Raw genomic sequence first — 18,361 nt, forward strand, 5'->3', positions numbered from 1 at the left:
CCTCATGAAAGACAATAAGTACAGAGACTTGTACCTTTGTCTTTGTGTCCAATTTTCAAATACTTTTTAGCCTCAATTCAAAGTTTGTGATGTTATAATTCTCCTCGGAGCTGGTTGGTTTGGTTCATGTCTCACAACTCTTTTATGAAGGATTTTATTAAAAGTCTATGGAAGAAATTAACGGGGAAAACACTTCCGGAACCCAGACAGCTGAAAAAGTGGGCGGTCGCTGTTGCGCTTTCAGTGGTCCGTCTCGAGATAACCAGTCTCTGTTCAGACTTTCAACAATGTCGTTCTCATGGCAACAGCTCTGCAAACACACCTGCGCAGATGTCGATAGCTGTATATGATTCTTAATCACTCTGTTGTTTCGTGTGTTTTTGAGCAGTTTAATTAAACACGGTTGATTTATCAGAATGTCTGTTGCGGATTTTCAGAGAGAAACGGAGCGTCTCAGAAAGTTGTGAGTAGATTTATTTTTATTTTACAGAGAACTGCTCATGTTTGATAACAGATTGTAACAGCATATCATGTATTACTGTTAATTCAGTAATCTCGCTTTATACAGACTTTGCAAACACAACAGAGAAACTCACAGAATTCATGATCTCAAAGAGACTTTAAGTGTGTTTGAAGAATTTGACAATAAACTCCAAACTGAACTCAAATCTGACAGTAAGACACAAAAAATCATCTTCATTAAACATTTTCACAGACTCTTGTTATATTTCCTGTATCTTGTATATATTAATATCTGTTTGTTTTTAATAGTCCTGAAGGTGCAACAACAGCTGCAGAAGATGAAGAATTGTGTTTATAGATTTCAGGTGCAGCTCACAGATGTCAAACCATCTCCAGACTGTAAGAACATCTGATGGAAATTACCTGCTCTCAAGAAACATTTTCTCTTGTTTTAATGCTGCACATTCTTCTGATTTCTGTTACATTTAGTGATTGACAAATTAAAAGACACCATGACAGATATCGAAAACTCCATCAACATGTTCAAAGACTCACAATATCAAAGGTATAAGACATGTTTCTGTTAAATGTGTTTGGTGTGAGTCGATTTGCTGTATCACTGATGAAACATCTTTTCCTGTCTAGTTTTGAGGAGCTCTTGAAAGAGGAGACGACAGTTTGGCAGGAAATCACTGCCTTGGAGAAAAAGATTGATGTTTGGTCTTTGCCAGTAAAAGCAGACGGTCTTCCACGAGCTCGCTCGGACAAACTCTCCACAGACCAGAAGAACTCGAGGAATCTTCTTCCAGAGGTGACGGCTCTTGAGATGTTTCTCCAGCAGCGAGGAGGCTCACAGGGCGGCTGGGACACGTATGACCATCAGAGCTTCGTAAAAGTTTGGACGAAACACAGCGGAAAACCCTCCTACAGAAAAGAAGCCAAGTTTTATTTACCTGATAAAACTGAAGAGGACATTAAAGTGCATGAAGAGTGGTATCTTGAGCTGTGCCATCTACAGGACAACAAGAGGGAGGTACCAACAAACTCTCTTTAACATCACATGAGTATTTTTAAAGGATTGTTTTAATTTAATAGCATGCATAAAATGCCTCTACTACCTGACAGAGATCAAGGAAACAGGTGTCGTGAGAAATCACTGTGTCTGTGCCAGCTCTAGACCAAAGTGCTTTTCAATGCCATTCAGGCTATTTTCAATGTAAACAAGCGGCATAAAGCTACAGCTCCTATTTACTTGAATGGGGAAAGATCAAGACCTCCAAAACGGTTGTTCAAGATAACAATCATAGAACATATCTCTGTAAATAAAAGAATATCTGGTGGGACTTCCTGTTCTACATTCACCATACTGGCCGTTCAGATTTCTCCCATTCGTTTTAATGCATGTGCTCCGTCTTGTGCTAAACGGTCTCTGTCTAGACTCTAAAAACAGCAGACAGAGTCAGAGGAGTGGCCAGAATGCTCTCTGCCGTTCATTTATTCATGTTTGCTGACATTGGGTTGGCTGAAATATCTTTTTAGGGGTGTGGTTGAGGGGGTGGGAGGGGTCTAATTCAATGGCACTTGAATTCCGCTGTGCTAAAGTCCACTGGAAATTATCAAAAAAGCCAAAATCACTTACAGCACCTTTAACTAAAGTCGGGTCCACACTGTACGATTTTGCCGTCTGAGACAGTTTTCAGGGATCATGAATGATTTATCATGTCATTGGGCAAAATCAGCAATCTTTGATTGCTCAGTATGACATGTTCACTGACGGCCGAAACGATAAATCTCAACCTCCAATGAAGTTCTGGCAGTCGCAGTTGTGCAGTCACTGCTCCTACAACAGCCAGATGAGATCGAACAGTATTGTCAATTGGAACGATTGGGACCAAAGTTTTGGTTACGATGTGCATCATACAGTCTGACATGTTGTCACACCGTGTCATGGCTTTTAGAACTCATTGGGATAATATCTTACAGTTTGACGAGCAGCCAGCGTAAAAGATCGTACAGTGTGCACCGGCTTTAGGCTGAATACAAAATAAAGTTGCTTGTCCGCCATCGGTCCAAGTGGTTCTGAGCACTGAGAGTAACGCTTCCTGTAGCATGTCCAGTTGAACACGGTACAGTACGGTACTACTTCTCAGCACGGTTAGCTAACTGTACTCAGAGCAGAGAACCATGCTGGTGGAACGCCTGCAATGATGTGGCGACTCATGATTCGTCACTTGCTCACACAGTCCATTCTAATCACTGATATATACGTAACATAGAACTGGATTGCTGAAGACGTCATAACAGTGAAGCCACTGCGCTGCCATATTGCTCTGCCCAAACATTCCAGTGTGCTTATTGACTTAATAGAAAACAGTATATTTTAAGTGAGTATACATTAGTCATTCAATCACTGATTTTATATCTGAAATATTTATGTACATCCCTACAACACAAACATCCCACACATGTAATTATTTATTTATTTAAAGTAAAGCCGGAGCGAGTTCTGTGTATAACACTATACCTCAAACTAACTTCAGTGGCGAACAGATCAGCGGAATGTAAACAAGTTAACTGAAACTGAGGACATTAACAGACATAATTATTGCAAACATCGAAGTGTTTGTTCAGAGTTATTTGGTTTATGTTTTCATCAAAAAGTGCCTTTTTCTCGTGGTCACTTGAATAAGAGTGATCTCTCTCCCTCTATCACATGCACAGTGGGCGCACAGAGATTGAGGGAGACACGCAAAGCAAAGATGGTTAAAATTAAACTGATATACTAGATTTAAATGGCAAACGAACACGTATTTATGACATTTATCCATGTATGACTACAGAGAGCACTTCAATATGAAAACAGGCAAATCCCGGGCATTTGAGGCGAATTAAAAATCCCGGTTTGACTTTTTTAAAGTCCCTTTTGGGGGTAAGAACGTATTGTCACCCTAAACAAGCAGATATTACAGCTTTTCCTACATTACAACTTGTGGACAGTTTTGCCGCCTCCTTTGGTGATCATTGTGCTGTACTGATAGACTGAACACCGGGACAGGTGGATGCTCTGACATCACGATCCGCATATGTCTTCTCCCTTGTAATGAATATTATCCATAACGAGCAAATTAAACATTAAACATGATTGTCACTAAAGGGTGAAATGCAACTGTCGTATCCGCAGGTCGGAGATGGTGAAACGGGGTGTTTTCACCTGTCAGTCATTGATGCTTTATGAGAGTTTGGGCATACCAAGATGGCCGCTCGAACACTTATGGAGGCTTCACCTCCTGTGGGCAGTTTACCGTTGCGTCAGCGATACAGTTCTATATACTGTATATCAGTGATTCTAATGCTGTGTTCCATTCAAAATTGAATGTGGGATATTTTGACTCTGTCTCTCTGATCTCAGACCATAAAAGCATTCCAATGCACAGATGATGACATTTAAGCAAACAAATCTCTCAGCAACGCTCCCCTTAGCTTAGCAGATATTCGGTTGTCAACAGAGATGCCTCCTAGCAACCAAATTGATCAACGATGATGCTATGCAAGCATTTACAGGGGGCGTATTACTGGAAGATACTAACTTTAGAATCCTATCTTATCTGCTTGGTTATCATGGTAATTTCAGTTCTCATTTAGGACAAAAGCTATTACAGAATAACCTTTCCTTGGTGCATTATCTTAACTACAGTTAAGATTTGCTTCTGTAATGTGAATTTTTGAAAATCCTAACTTAACTGATCAGGGCTGCGCTTCCCAAAAGCATCATAAGCTAAGTAGATCGTAGAAACCATAGACCTTATTCACGCTATCGCCATCTTTGTTTTTTAATGGGAATGAAAATGAGGCTGTGATGGATTGACTTACAGTCTCTTCAATGACATGAACAGTATAAAGCTGTATAAAGCTCCTAGATCACTTCTGATTTTCCACAACTCATGTTGTCTGGGGTTCTTTGTAAACTGAATGTTCTTGGACAGATATCATTGTCATTCCCATTAAAAATCAAAGATGGCACCAGCGTAAATAAGGTCTATTGGCGCCAGTGGTGTCTACGATCAACTTAAGCTTACGATGCTTTTGGGAAACCCAGCTCAGATCATAAGTTAAAGGGATAGTTCACCCAAAAATGAAAATACTCTCATGATTTACTAACCTTTAAGCCATCCCAAATGTGTGACTTTTCTTCTTCAGCAGAACCGAAATGAAGATTTTTATAAGCACATTTCAGCTCAGTTTATCCATGCAGTGCAAGTAAACGGGTGCCATTAGACTGCTGGCTGTTTGACGGTCCAAAAGTCATATTTAGACAGCATAAAAGTAATTCACACGACTCCAGTCGATTAATGTCTTCTGAACTGAATCGATACGTTTGTGTACAAAACAAATCGATAATTAAAACTTTATTAACTTTGAGAAAAAAAATCACTTCCTTCCAGCAGTCGATGCATCAGTGACATGAGCGCTATGGCGCGTTCACGCTAGAAGTCAGAAGCGTGTGCTTTGTATACAACAGAGGAACGAACGTCATGCGAGAGTTAGTTTGCTGTAAGAAACAAATTTATAATTTAAACGTTTTTAACTTTAAATCATTGCTTCCGAACCAGCGCTGTATTGCTGTTTGAAATTAGAAGACATTAATTGATCGACTAGAGTCATGTGGATTACTTTTATGCTGCCTAAATATAACTTTTGGACTGTCAAACAGCCAGCTGATTTTTGGGTGAACTAACCCTTTAAGACTTAAGATAGGAAGATTTCTATAATATGCCCCCATGTGTGCAATTATCTAAAGAGAATGTAACTCACTGTGTCTCTGCAAACATTTGCTAAACAAGTTTTATCATCATGTAATGTAGGAACTTTGACACATTGATGGATATTTTTTTATAAAAGTGAATGTTTAACAGTAAATCTGCATATTTTCCTGAGTTTTCAAGTTGGAAGTGTGACTACAAGTGGCGTTCCATTGCACTTTTCCTCATAGGAAGTTGGAAAATACACCTTTCCAAGTTGAGTGGCATGCAGTGTATTTCACAGCACTACAGTGGAAAAAGAAACCATAACTGTGCCAGTGAGCCCGGATTGGTACAGAATGGCACAGTTCCACAATGAGAACCTTTCGCCCGATGGTGGACAAGCACTTGATTATTCTCTAGTAGGTTCTCACTTATTGAAATCAACTCTTCACCCTGGTCTTTGGACTCTGCTTTGGTTTCTTCACCATTAGGCCATCCAAAGATGGAGAGCAGCCAAGCAGAGAGAGCAGGACCTTCAGAGAGAGCAGCAGGACAGAGATGATGTGAAGGAGGAGCTGGAGGAGACGACCGCAGCGGCTCAGCGCCTCAGACAGGAGCAACAACGCAGGGAGGCGTCGGAGCGACTGGAGGCCTGGAGAAACCGCAAGAAACAGCAGCAGGAAGAAGCTCAGGAGCAGCAGCTGAGAGACGAGATCCTCAGGAGGAGACGTGCAACAGAAGAGCGCAGGAGACAGCTGGAGGTGAAGCTCCTTGTGGAGGCGCATGTCCGACAGAAAAAGCAGGAGGAGGAGCAGCGTCTGCTGGAGAAGGAGGTGCAGGAGCAGATGGAGAGAGAGGAGCGTCACAGACTCGTGGCAGAAAACATCAAACACTTTCAAGAAAGAGTGAGCGTTTGTTAAGCTCTGCATTGTTTGTTGATAAAGTCTGTTACCACAAAAGTGACTGAAATGCAACAAAATTACCAAAATACATCAGCAAAACACAAACGGGTTAATTACCTCACTCTAAGACATGCTATTTATACATAAGATTAATCAATGTAAACACAACATATACAGTATATAATATTACAACTTACATCTGCACAAAGAACCGAATGAACAGCTGCTTGAACTAATTGACATGCTAGTCACAATGCGTAACTTGCATTGTGAATACGCCGTTTCTGTAAAAGGATGCTACATGCAATGCAATATCCTAAACTGGCTAAAACATGGAAAATTAATAACAGTCTCTAGGGGCCTGGGTTGCTCAGCGAGTAAAGACACTGACTATCTCACCTGGAGTCGCGAGTTTGAATCCAGGGTGTGCTGAGCGACTCCAGCCAGGTCTCCTAAGCAACCAAATTGACCCGGTTGCTAGGGAGGGTAGAGTCACATGGGGTAACCTCCCCGTGGTCACTATAATGTGGTTCTCGCTCTCGGTGGGGTGTGTGGTGAGTTGTGTGTGGATGTCGCGGAGAATAGCGTGAAGCCTCCACATGCGCTACGTCTCCGCGGTAACGCGCTCAACAAGTCACGTGATAAGATGCGCGGATTGACGGTCTCAGACGCGGAGGCAACTGAGATTCGTCCTCCGCCACCCGGATTGAGGCGAGTCACTACATCACCACGAGGACTTAGAGCACATTGGGAATTGGGCATTCCAAATTGGGGAGAAAAAACTGTAAAAATGAGCGCTGCTGAGATGTGTGCACTTAATAAAGCTGTCACTCATTCACTCTTCAGGACTCGCAGCGTTTAGAGGTAAAACTGCAGGAGAAACAGAGTAAACACGAGGAGGACTGTGAGCGACAACGGAAACTAGCTAAACTCAAGGAGAAGGTTAACTGTTAGGATAAATACATTTATAAAATAACCGTTCTAATCTACATTAAAGTCATGTTACAGCTTGAAAACACAGCTGCTGTTTTTCAAGTGAAATTGTGGTTTATTTGCATTAGGTGGAAGTTCATGTCAGTCGAGATCCCTCGAGACTTTGGAGAGCCACTGAAGGGTGGGAGTCTCGAACTAAAGCGGTTGGCCCGTCCGGGTGTGGACCGGTGTTACACATGTTCCACAGGTACTGTACTAGACATCTCAATGGACATTTGTGCCTAATTTGAATAAAAATCATAACCAGTCTGTGTTTTGAAAGGTTAAGCATCAGTTATTGGACAGCTCTTCTGGTAAAGCATGGCACTTGCAATGCCAAGGTCATAGGTTTGATGCCCAGGGGGCGCAGTGATGATAAATATTCTGATAAATATGTACTCTAAATGCACTGTAAGTCACTTTGGTGTTTGTGTTCAGTGTTCTATTGAAACACTGGCACACACATACACACCATGTGTTAAATAGTGTCATTAAATGATTGATATTGTAAGACATGAAGAAACGTTAACTGTACACATGAATGAGTCATTTAAATGTAACAAACATTTAATGGCATTTTTCTCAAAAGATTGACAGTAATGTTCCCAGGACCACTTCTTCTCTCGATTCGTTTGTTTCGTTTTGAATCGCCAGAGTCGATGTGCTCCACAAGTGTAAAAATGTCTGCTCATGTTTTTGTGTTTGATTGAATGTGTATGTCAATGTGTTCTCCACAGGGCCGTTCCAACATGGAGACAAGACTTGTGAAATCCTGATGCAGAAGAACTCAACCAGCAAATCTCTGAGATGTTGCATACAATTATTAATTTAAAGATACTCAATATTTCTGTTGGTTTCTTCTGACATCTTCATGATATCATATTTTACATTTAAATGGCCATTAAACTTTATTTTTGATCACAATGCACCTGCAAATCATTTAAGACCACATTTATACAGATGAAATTAGTCATTTTCAAGGAAAGAATTAAAAGCATTTGTTACATCTAATGACTGCCTTTTTTCCCCACAAAAATCAAACTTTCTTTGCATGTCCATAAATACAAGAATGTGTCAAACGAAAACATGTACAGAGAGCAAATATAGATATTAATAATGATCAAACATCTACAGTAAAAATTATAAAATAAGACATTTACATACATTTAAACAGTTCAAGAATTTTTTATAGTTTTTACAAGTTTAGGTTTCAGTTTTTGTATTTCTGAAAGTTTGAGTTAAAAGTCTTCAAGTCAGAACACAAAGACTTCTGTTTTTCCCATTTTGTGGATGTAAAACTTGCATAATTAATACATTTTGAATATATTTTGCATCCAAAGTAAAACAAGATAAAATGGACTTATTGTTTATACATACAGTAATGGCCAAAAATATTGGCATCCTTGGTAAATATGCGCAAAGAAGGCTGTGAAAAAAAATCTGCATTGTTTATACTTTTGATCTTTCATTCAATAAATTAACAAAAATCTAACCTTTAACAGAAGTAAAACAATTGAAACGGGGAAATATCTCATTATTAAATAAATACTTTTCTCCAAAATGCATTGGCCATAATTATTGGCACCCTTTTATTCAATACTTTGTGCAACCTCCCTTTGCCAAGATAACAGCTCTGAGTCTTCTCCTATAATGCCTAATGAGGTTGGAGAACACATGAAGGGATCTGAGACCATTCCTCCATACAGAATCTCCACACAGGTGTTCTATGGGGTTCAGGTCAGGGGACTGGGATGGCCATGGCAGAACCTTGATTTTGTGGTCAGTGAACCATTTTTGTGTTGATTTTGATGTGTGTTTTAGATCATTGTCCTGCTGGAAGATCCAACCAGGGCCCACTGTAAGGCAGAGGCGTCAGGTTTTGATTTTTTATCTGTTGGTATTTGATAGAGTCCATGATGCCATGTATCTGAACAAGATTTCCAGGACCTCTGGCATAAAAACAACCCCACAACATTAAAGATCCAGCACCACATTTAACCGTGGGCATTGGGTGGTACTTCATCTTTCTGTGCACCAAACCCATCTCTGGTGTTTGTTGCCAAAAAAATCTCTTTTGTTTCATCTGACCATAGAACCCGGTCCCATTTGAAGTTCCAGTAGTGTCTGGCAAACTGAAGACGCTTGAGTTTGTTGTTGGATGAGAGCAGAGGCTTTTTTTCCCGAAACCCTCCCAAAAAACTTGTGATGTCTGATATTTTTTTGAGACTTTCTGACCCTAAGACCCAACTAATTTCTGCAATTCTCAAACTGTATTCCTTGGAGATTCTTTGGCCACTTGAACGATCCTCCTCACTGTGCATTGAGACAATATAGACACACGTCCTCTTCCAGGCCAATTCTTAACATCTCCAGTTGATTGGAACTTGTTAATTATTGCCCTGATGGTGGAAATGGGCATTTTCAATGTTTTGGCTATTTTCTTATAGCCACTTTCCATTTTGTGAAGCTCAACAACCTTTTGCCACACATCATAACTATATTCTTTAGTTAAACCCAATGTGATTTATGATTAAGGGAATTTGGCCTGTGTGTTACCTCATATTTATACCCATGTGAAACAGGAAGTCATGGCATGCACAATTTCATGTTCCTAGTCACCCAGGTTTACTAAAAAAATTAAAATATGGAGTGGTGGTGGTGTAGTGGACTAAAGCACTGAACTGGTAAGCAGAAGGCTGCTGGTTCAATCCCCACAGCCACCACCATTGTGTCCTTGAGCAAGGCACTTAACTCCAGGTTGCTCCAGGGGGATTGTCCCTATAACAAGGGCACTGTAAGTCGCTTTGGATAAAAGCATCTGCTAAATGTATAAATGTAAAACATAAATGGGAATATTCTTCAGATATATTTTAGTCTTAAGAATTTCCAGGGGTGCCAATAATTATGGCCAATATGTCTCGGAGAAAAATATTTATTTAATAATGAGATATTTCCTCTGTTTCATTTGTTTTACTTCAATTAAACGTTAGATTTTTGTGAATTTTTCAAAAGGATTTAATAATAAAAAATAAAAAAAAATTAATTTTTTTATTCAATTCTGTTTTTTTTTTCACAGCCTTTTTTGCTCATATTTACCAAGGGTGCCAATATTTTTGGCCACTACTGTATGTTTATGTAGCAAGGTGGGACTTTTATTTTGTCTCGTGTTTTCCGGTGTGTGTACCGGAAGCGGCGCGCGGTGTGAAGATGGCGGAGGTGTTCAGTGATTTTGATCGTGATGATTTTCTGCGCGAGCGGCACGTGCGATTCTTCCAGCGCTGCCTGCACGTGCTGCCCGAGAGATACGCGCCGTACGAGACAAGCAGGTGAAACGATCATTTAAACAATTCTGTCATATATCAGTAGACTGACCCCCGCAGGACGGAAATGACACTTCAGTACAACAACAAAGCTCATGTTTACAATATTACTCTTATGTTATTAAATTATTATCAATCATTAAATAATCATATATAGAGTACATGTAAGGTCTATATAGACATATATAGGCTTAGGAATATATAGTCGTGTTTAGTATTTATAATATGAATAATCATATATAGTGGTGGATAGAGTGTAGTGTATAAATCAAATCAAATCACTTTTATTGTCACACAGCCATATACACAAGTGCAATGGTGTGTGAAATTCTTGGGTGCAGTTACGAGCAATATAGTAATCGTGACAGTGATGAGACATATACCAATTTACAATAAACATCAGATTTACACAACATAATTTACATATCTAATATACACATAATTACACAACACAATATACAAATAATAACATGCAATGTACAGTATACAATACGCACAATATAGAATAAACATTATACAATAAAAAGTATATATAGTATATATAGAATGTACAGTAGGTTGTATTGTACTGTATTGACATTCAGGCTGTCAGTTGATAGTAAGTTGTTAAGAAAGAATATAATATAATAATAATATAAATTATGACAGTCCGGTGTGAGATATAAGAGTAAGAGTAATAAAGTGCAGTGCTGATGTATTTTGATCATGGGAGATCAAGAGTTCAAAAGTCTGATTGCTTGGGGGAAGAAGCTGTCATGTAGTCGGCTGGTGCGGGTCCTGATGCTGCGATACCACCTGCCTGATGGTAGCAGTGAGAACAGCCCATGGCTCGGGTGGCTGGAGTCTCTGATGGTCCTCCGAGCTTTTTTCCCACACTGGCTGGTATATATGTCCTGGAGGGAGGATGTGATGATGTGTCTGGCAGTTCGCACCACCCTTTGCAGTGCTTTGCGGTTGTGGGCGGTGCTATTGCCGTACCAGGCAGAGATGCAGCCAGTCAGGATGCTCTCTACAGTGCAGGTGTAGAACCATGTGAGGATGTGGCGGTTCATTCCAAACTTCCTCAGCAAGAAGAGCCTTCTTCACAATGGCTTCAGTATAGTGTTTATAGTCATGTATAGAGACATACAATTTTTTTATATAATTTTTTTTATAATTATATATCACACATTTGCACATATACAGTGAAATTCTTTTTTTTCCACATATTTCACATAGAGTGCAGGGTCAGCCATGATACAGCACCCCTGGAGTAGTTAGGGTCAAGGGCCCAACAGTGGCATCTTGGTGGTGCTGGGGCTTGAACCCCAAACCTTCTGATCAGTAACCCAGAGCCTTAACCGCTGAGCCACCACTGCCCCTAAATGTATAGTGATGTACAGAGTGTATACTAATTTGTAGTTTTTATAGTGATATATAGAGTGTAGTGTATAGTGTTTATAGTGTGTACTCATTTGTAGTGTTTATAGTGATATATAGAGTGTAGTGTATAGTATTTATAGTCATATATAGTGATGTATAGAGTGTATACTCATTTGTAGTGTTTATAGTGATGTATAGAGTGTATAGTGATGTACAAAGTGCATACTCATTTGTAGTGTTTATAATGATGTATAAACATTTATAGTATGTATAGTGTTTATAGTGATGTATAGAGTGTATACTCATTTATAGTGTTTATAGTGATATATAGAGTGAAGTTTATAGTGTTTATAGTCATGTATAGTGATGTATAGAGCGTATACTCATTTGTAGTGTTTATAGTAATTGTATAGAGGGTATAGTGATGTATAGAGTGTAGTGTATAGTGTTTATAGTGTATACTCATTTGTAGTGTTTATAGTGATATATAGAGTGTAGTGTATAGTATTTATAGTCATATATAGTGATGTATAGAGTGTATACTCATTTATAGTGTTTATAGTGATGTATAGAGTGTATAGTGACGTACAGAGTGCATACTCATTTGTAGTGTTTATAATGATGTATAAACATTTATAGTATGTATAGTGTTTATAGTGATGTATAGAGTGTATACTCATTTATAGTGTTTATAGTGATATATAGAGTGAAGTTTATAGTGTTTATAGTCATATATAGTGATGTATAGAGTGTATACTCATTTGTAGTGTTTATAGTGAAGTATAGTGTATAGTTACATACACAGTGTATACTCATTTGTAGTGTTTATAGTGAAGTATAGTGTATAGTGACGTACAGTGTATACTCATTTGTGGTGTTTATAGTGAAGTATAGTGCATAGTGACGTACAGTGTATACTCATTTGTAGTGTTTATAGTGAAGTATAGTGTATAGTGACGTACAGAGTGCATACTCATTTGTAGTGTTTATAATGATGTATAAACATTTATAGTATGTATAGTGTTTATAGTGATGTATAGAGTGTATACTCATTTATAGTGTTTATAGTGATATATAGAGTGAAGTTTATAGTCATGTATAGAGTGTATACTCATTTGTAGTGTTTATAATGAAGTATAGTGTATAGTTACATACACAGTGTATACTCATTTGTAGTGTTTATAGTGAAGTATAGTGTATAGTGACGTACAGTGTATACTCATTTGTAGTGTTTATAGTGAAGTATAGTGTATAGTGACGTACAGTGTATACTCATTTGTAGTGTTTATAGTGAAGTATAGTGTATAGTGACGTACAGTGTATACTCATTTGTAGTGTTTATAGTGAAGTATAGTGTATAGTGACGTACAGTGTATACTCATTTGTAGTGTTTATAGTGATGTATAGTGTTTATAGTACGTATAGTGTTTATAGTGATGTATAGAGTGTATACTCATTTAGTGTTTATAATGATGTATAGAGTGTAGTGTATAGTGTTTATAGTGATGTATAAAGTGTATACTCATTTGTAGTGTTTATAGTGATGTATAGAGTGTATAGTGACGTACAGAATGCATACTCATTTGTAGTGTTTATAGAATGTATAGTGTTTATAGTGATGTATAGAGTGCAGTGTATAGTGTTTATAGTCATGTATAGTGATGTATAGAGTGTATACTCATTTGTAGTGTTTATAGTGATGTATAGAGTGTAGTGTATAGTGTTTATAGTGTATACTCATTTGTAGTGTTTATAGTGATATATAGAGTGTAATGTACAGTGTTTATAGTGATGTATAGAGTATATACTCATTTGTAGTGTTTATAGTGATGTATAGTGTTTATAGTATGTAGTGTTTATAGTGATGTACAGAGTATATACTCATTTGTAGTGTTTATAGTGATGTATAGTGTTTATAGTAATTGTATAGAGGGTATAGTGATGTATAGAATGTAGTGTATAGTGTTTATAGTGTGTACTCATTTGTAGTGTTTATAGTGATGTATAGTGTTTATAGTGATGTATAGAGTATAGTGTTTATAGTCATGTATAGCGATGTATAGAGTGTATACTCATTTGTAGTGTTTATAGTAATGTATAGAGGGTATAGTGATGTATAGAGTGTAGTGTATAGTGTTTATAGTGTATACTCATTTGTAGTGTTATAGTGATGTATAGAATATAGTGTTTATAGTCATGTATAGCGATGTATAGAGTGTATACTCATTTGTAGTGTTTATAGTGTTGTATAGTGTTTATAGTGATGTATAGAGTGTATACTCATTTGTAGTGTTTAGTAATGTATAGAGGGTATAGTGATGTGTAGTGCATAGTGTTTATAGTGTATACTCATTTGTAGTGTTTATAGTGATATATAGAGTGTAATGTATAGTGTTTATAGTGATGTATAGAGTGTATACTCATTTGTAGTGTTTATAGTGATGTATAGTGTTTATAGTATATATAGTGATGTATAGTGTATACTCATTTGTAGTGTTTATAGTGATGTATAGAGTGTATACTCATTTATAGTGTTTATAGTGATGTATAGAGTGTAGTGTATAGTGTTTATAGTCTTGTATAGTGATGTATAGAGTGTATACTGATTTGTAGTGTTTATAGTAATGTATAGAGGGTATAGTGATGTATAGTGTTTATAGTCATGTATAGAGTGTATACTCATTTATAGTGTTTAGAGTGTAGTGTATAGTGTTTATAGTCATGTATAGAGTGTATACTCATTTGTAGTGTTTATAGTAATGTATAGAGGGTATAGTGATGTATAGTGTTTATAGTCATGTATAGAGTGTATACTCATTTGTAGTGTTTATAGTAATGTATAGAGGGTATAGTGATGTATAGAGTGTAGTGTATAGTGTTTATAGTGTATACTCATTTGTAGTGTTATAGTGATGTATAGAGTATAGTGTTTATAGTCATGTATAGCGATGTATAGAGTGTATACTCATTTGTAGTGTTTATAGTAATGTATAGAGGGTATAGTGATGTATAGAGTGTAGTGTATAGTGTTTATAGTGTATACTCATTTGTAGTGTTATAGTGATGTATAGAGTATAGTGTTTATAGTCATGTATAGCGATGTATAGAGTGTATACTCATTTGTAGTGTTTATAGTGATGTATAGTGTTTATAGTGATGTATAGAGTATAGTGTTTATAGTCATGTATAGCGATGTATAGAGTGTATACTCATTTGTAGTGTTTATAGTAATGTATAGAGGGTATAGTGATGTATAGAGTGTAGTGTATAGTGTTTATAGTGTATACTCATTTGTAGTGTTATAGTGATGTATAGAGTATAGTGTTTATAGTCATGTATAGCGATGTATAGAGTGTAGTGTATAGTGTTTATAGTCATGTATAGCGATGTATAGAGTGTATACTCATTTGTAGTGTTTATAGTGATGTATAGTGTTTATAATGATGTATAGAGTGTATACTCATTTGTAGTGTTTAGTAATGTATAGAGGGTATAGTGATGTGTAGTGCATAGTGTTTATAGTGTATACTCATTTGTAGTGTTTATAGTGATGTATAGAGTGTAGTGTATAGTATTTACAGTGATGTATAGAGTGTATACTCGTTTGTAGTGTTTATAGTGAGGTAAAGAGTGTAGTGTTTAGTGCTTGTAGTCATATATAGAGTGTATAGTCATGTTTAGTGTTTATAATCATATTGAGTATAATCATGTAGTGTTTATAGTTATATATAGTGTAAAGTAATGTATAGTGTTTATAGTTATATATAGAGTGTATAGTCATGTATAGTGTTATAGAGTGTAGTGTATAGTGTTTATAGTTATATATAATGTATAGTCATGTAGTGTTTATAGTTATATGTAGAGTGTATAGTGTTTATTGTTATACTGTAGAGTGTATAGTCATGTATAGTGTTATAGAATGTAGTGTATAGTGTTTATAGTTGTATATAGAGTGTATAATCATGTATAGTGTTTATAGTCATGTAGATTGTAGTGTATAGTCATGTAGTGTTTATAGTTATATGTAGAGTGTATAGTCATGTATAGAGTGTAGTGTATAGTGTTTATAGTTGTATATAGAATGGAGAGTCATGTATAGTGGTGTATAGAGTGTAGTGTATAGTGTTTATAATTATATATATATATATATAAGTGTGTGTGTGTGTATATAGTCATGTATAGTGTTTATAATTATATATACTGTAGAGTGCATGGTCATGTAAAGTCATATTTAGTGTGTATAGTCATACTGTATATAATATTCACTGTGATGCATACAGTATACAGTGTTTATTGTGATGTATATTATTTGTAGTGTTTGGTGCTGTAATATTTGTTCTTCATGTGTTTTTTTTATGTGTAGGTTGACTGTTGTATTTTTCGCTCTGTCGGGACTGGATGTTCTTGATGCTTTGGATGTCATAGACAAACCCAGTTTAATCGAGTGGATTTATTCACTGCAAGTTCTGCCCACAGATGACAGTAAGTCTTCTCTCATCAGATGATGGGCTTCCACTTCTCTCATGCTTTCTATTATATATTAATGGCTCATCTAATTGATGTCTTTTTGTACTTGAAATAAAGTAAAAATGTTGTTTTGAGATTAATGTATGTATTTGGGGAAGGGTAAAAGCACTAGAGGGCAGTATTGCTGCTGTAAAGCTTGGCAGTGTCATTAGATGATGGTTCTTTCTGTATGATCAGAGTCGAATCTCTCACGCTGTGGCTTCCGCGGTTCATCACACATTGGAGTTCCATATAACACTTCTAAGGTACGAATAATATTCTGCTTGTGGCATAAACTTGAAGAAACAGCCGGGGGCAGGACAGGTCATTTAAAAATCACAGTATCTTACAGGTTTTCTCATCGTTTGTCATGTGGTGCAGTATTTTGTAAAGATTGGAGAGTTTAATTGTTGGAAACATTAATGCAAACTGAACTTTAGATAGAGTTCACTAATACAGCAGTAATACATATGAATGCGTGTCCGTGTGTAAATCTCTTCACAGGGTCCAGGTGTTCTTCATTCATATGACAGCGGTCACGTGGCGATGACGTACACTGGACTTGCTTGTCTCATTATTCTGGGTGACGATCTGAGTCGTGTCAATAAAGACGCTTGTCTGATTGGTTTAAAGGCGCTACAGCTGGAGGACGGCAGGTGTGTTATTCTCACATGTGTTTCACATGTATGATATTGTTGTTTACTGTAGTATGTCAAATATTCAGAGTGGTACAGCAGCACAATCAAACTGGTATTTTTGATTAGCAGATTTTGCTTTTGTCGCATTAACATTGCACAGATTCATTGGAATAGATGTGTTTTATATGAATGTTTGCAGTCTTCAAATGTCTTGTTTTGTTTGCACTGCAGTTTTTATGCTGTTCCAGAAGGCAGTGAGAATGACATGAGGTTTGTGTACTGTGCTGCCTGTATCTGTTATATGCTGGACGACTGGTCTGGAATGGACCGCCAGAAAGCCATCGACTACATCAGAAGTAGTACTGTGAGTAACACAAACACAAGTCATATTCACACTAACAATCACGTTCCACCCTTCATTTAGTCAATCCTGTTTCACATCACGCAAGTAAAATGTGTTGCGCACACTGATCGGTTTCATTCTGTATTTATTGTCTCACATCAGTTGTTTCTGGGTCATTCCATGTCAACAATTTTGTTTTTAATATATTTTCATAAATGTTTTACAAGTGAAAGAAAAACATAAATGATGATGGAATCCAAATGACAAAATACTGTGGATGAGTGTTTACTAAGTAATCCATTATTTTGTTATTTACAGAGATAAGTAGGTCTATTACTAAAATCACTAATTAAAAGAGAAAAATGTATTGTTACTAAAAAAGTCGAGTTTCATCATCTTTGTTATTTGGACCCAGAGCTTTACAGATGTACATTTCAGAAATCCAAACACTAGATGATGAGTCACTTATTCTGAATTATATAAAGTATTCTGGACTTTGGAAAATCAAGATTTTGTCATTATTGTTTTTATGTGAATAAATAAAAGGTTAATTTCTACTTATAACATTATTTGTACTTACAGAACTTTGTTTTGTTGGACAAGAAATTTCATACCATGTTACGCACATTTGGTTTTCCACTGTTGAAAATAATTGGTCAAATTTAAAAATGTTCATATTGAGTCACATTGAGAGCCCCATATCTCTGGGATTAAAACATATAAGGCCTTACAAATGAATATACAAAAAGGAAAGTTTATTCTGAACCAGAAACTAAAAGAATATCAAGATATCTGTAATAATTCTGGAGTTATAGTCTCTCTAACTTTGGAAAAACAACACAAAAAAGTTGTTCTCCCCCCATTTTGGACTCACACCATTGGCATATAATGCAGCAAGAGGTGCTGAACTCAACTGATTTTATTAATAGATCTACCGATCTCTGTGGAAAAATAAAATAATGATGCTGACACCTTTCTAAGGTTATGTTTTTAACCTGTAGTTTGGTCATGGATTACACAGTAATTGATCCATGGCATTTAATGTTTTGTCTTTCATCATCATATTTGTTTATCTTTCTTCAGAAAATATATTAAAAATAAAACATTTCAGCTG

At 36.7% G+C, this 18,361-nt stretch overlaps 2 protein-coding genes across 2 annotated transcripts in view; both read left to right on the top strand.

Annotated features, from left to right (window-relative positions):
* Positions 1 to 303: 303 nt before the first annotated feature.
* Positions 304 to 8,022, top strand: LOC127423866 (coiled-coil domain-containing protein 112). Its single transcript, XM_051668529.1, has 9 exons — positions 304 to 463; positions 569 to 675; positions 772 to 861; positions 952 to 1,027; positions 1,108 to 1,495; positions 5,696 to 6,109; positions 6,953 to 7,048; positions 7,168 to 7,286; positions 7,816 to 8,022. Exons 1-9 carry the CDS (start codon positions 417 to 419, stop codon positions 7,844 to 7,846), a joined length of 1,368 nt encoding a protein of 455 aa, XP_051524489.1. The 5' UTR covers positions 304 to 416; the 3' UTR covers positions 7,847 to 8,022.
* Positions 8,023 to 10,264: 2,242 nt separating this feature from the next.
* Positions 10,265 to 18,361, top strand: part of LOC127423872 (geranylgeranyl transferase type-1 subunit beta-like) — a 12,583-nt gene continuing 4,486 nt past the window's right edge. Inside the window, exons 1-5 of the mRNA XM_051668540.1 lie at positions 10,265 to 10,404; positions 16,124 to 16,242; positions 16,465 to 16,532; positions 16,771 to 16,922; positions 17,136 to 17,268. Coding sequence (XP_051524500.1) covers positions 10,286 to 10,404; positions 16,124 to 16,242; positions 16,465 to 16,532; positions 16,771 to 16,922; positions 17,136 to 17,268 — 591 coding nt within the window. The 5' untranslated portion in view covers positions 10,265 to 10,285. The remainder of the gene's footprint in view (positions 10,405 to 16,123; positions 16,243 to 16,464; positions 16,533 to 16,770; positions 16,923 to 17,135; positions 17,269 to 18,361) is intronic.

Source organism: Myxocyprinus asiaticus, chromosome 33, assembly GCF_019703515.2.
Source record: "Myxocyprinus asiaticus isolate MX2 ecotype Aquarium Trade chromosome 33, UBuf_Myxa_2, whole genome shotgun sequence".
In the NCBI taxonomy this organism is placed as follows: Eukaryota; Metazoa; Chordata; class Actinopteri; order Cypriniformes; family Catostomidae; genus Myxocyprinus; species Myxocyprinus asiaticus.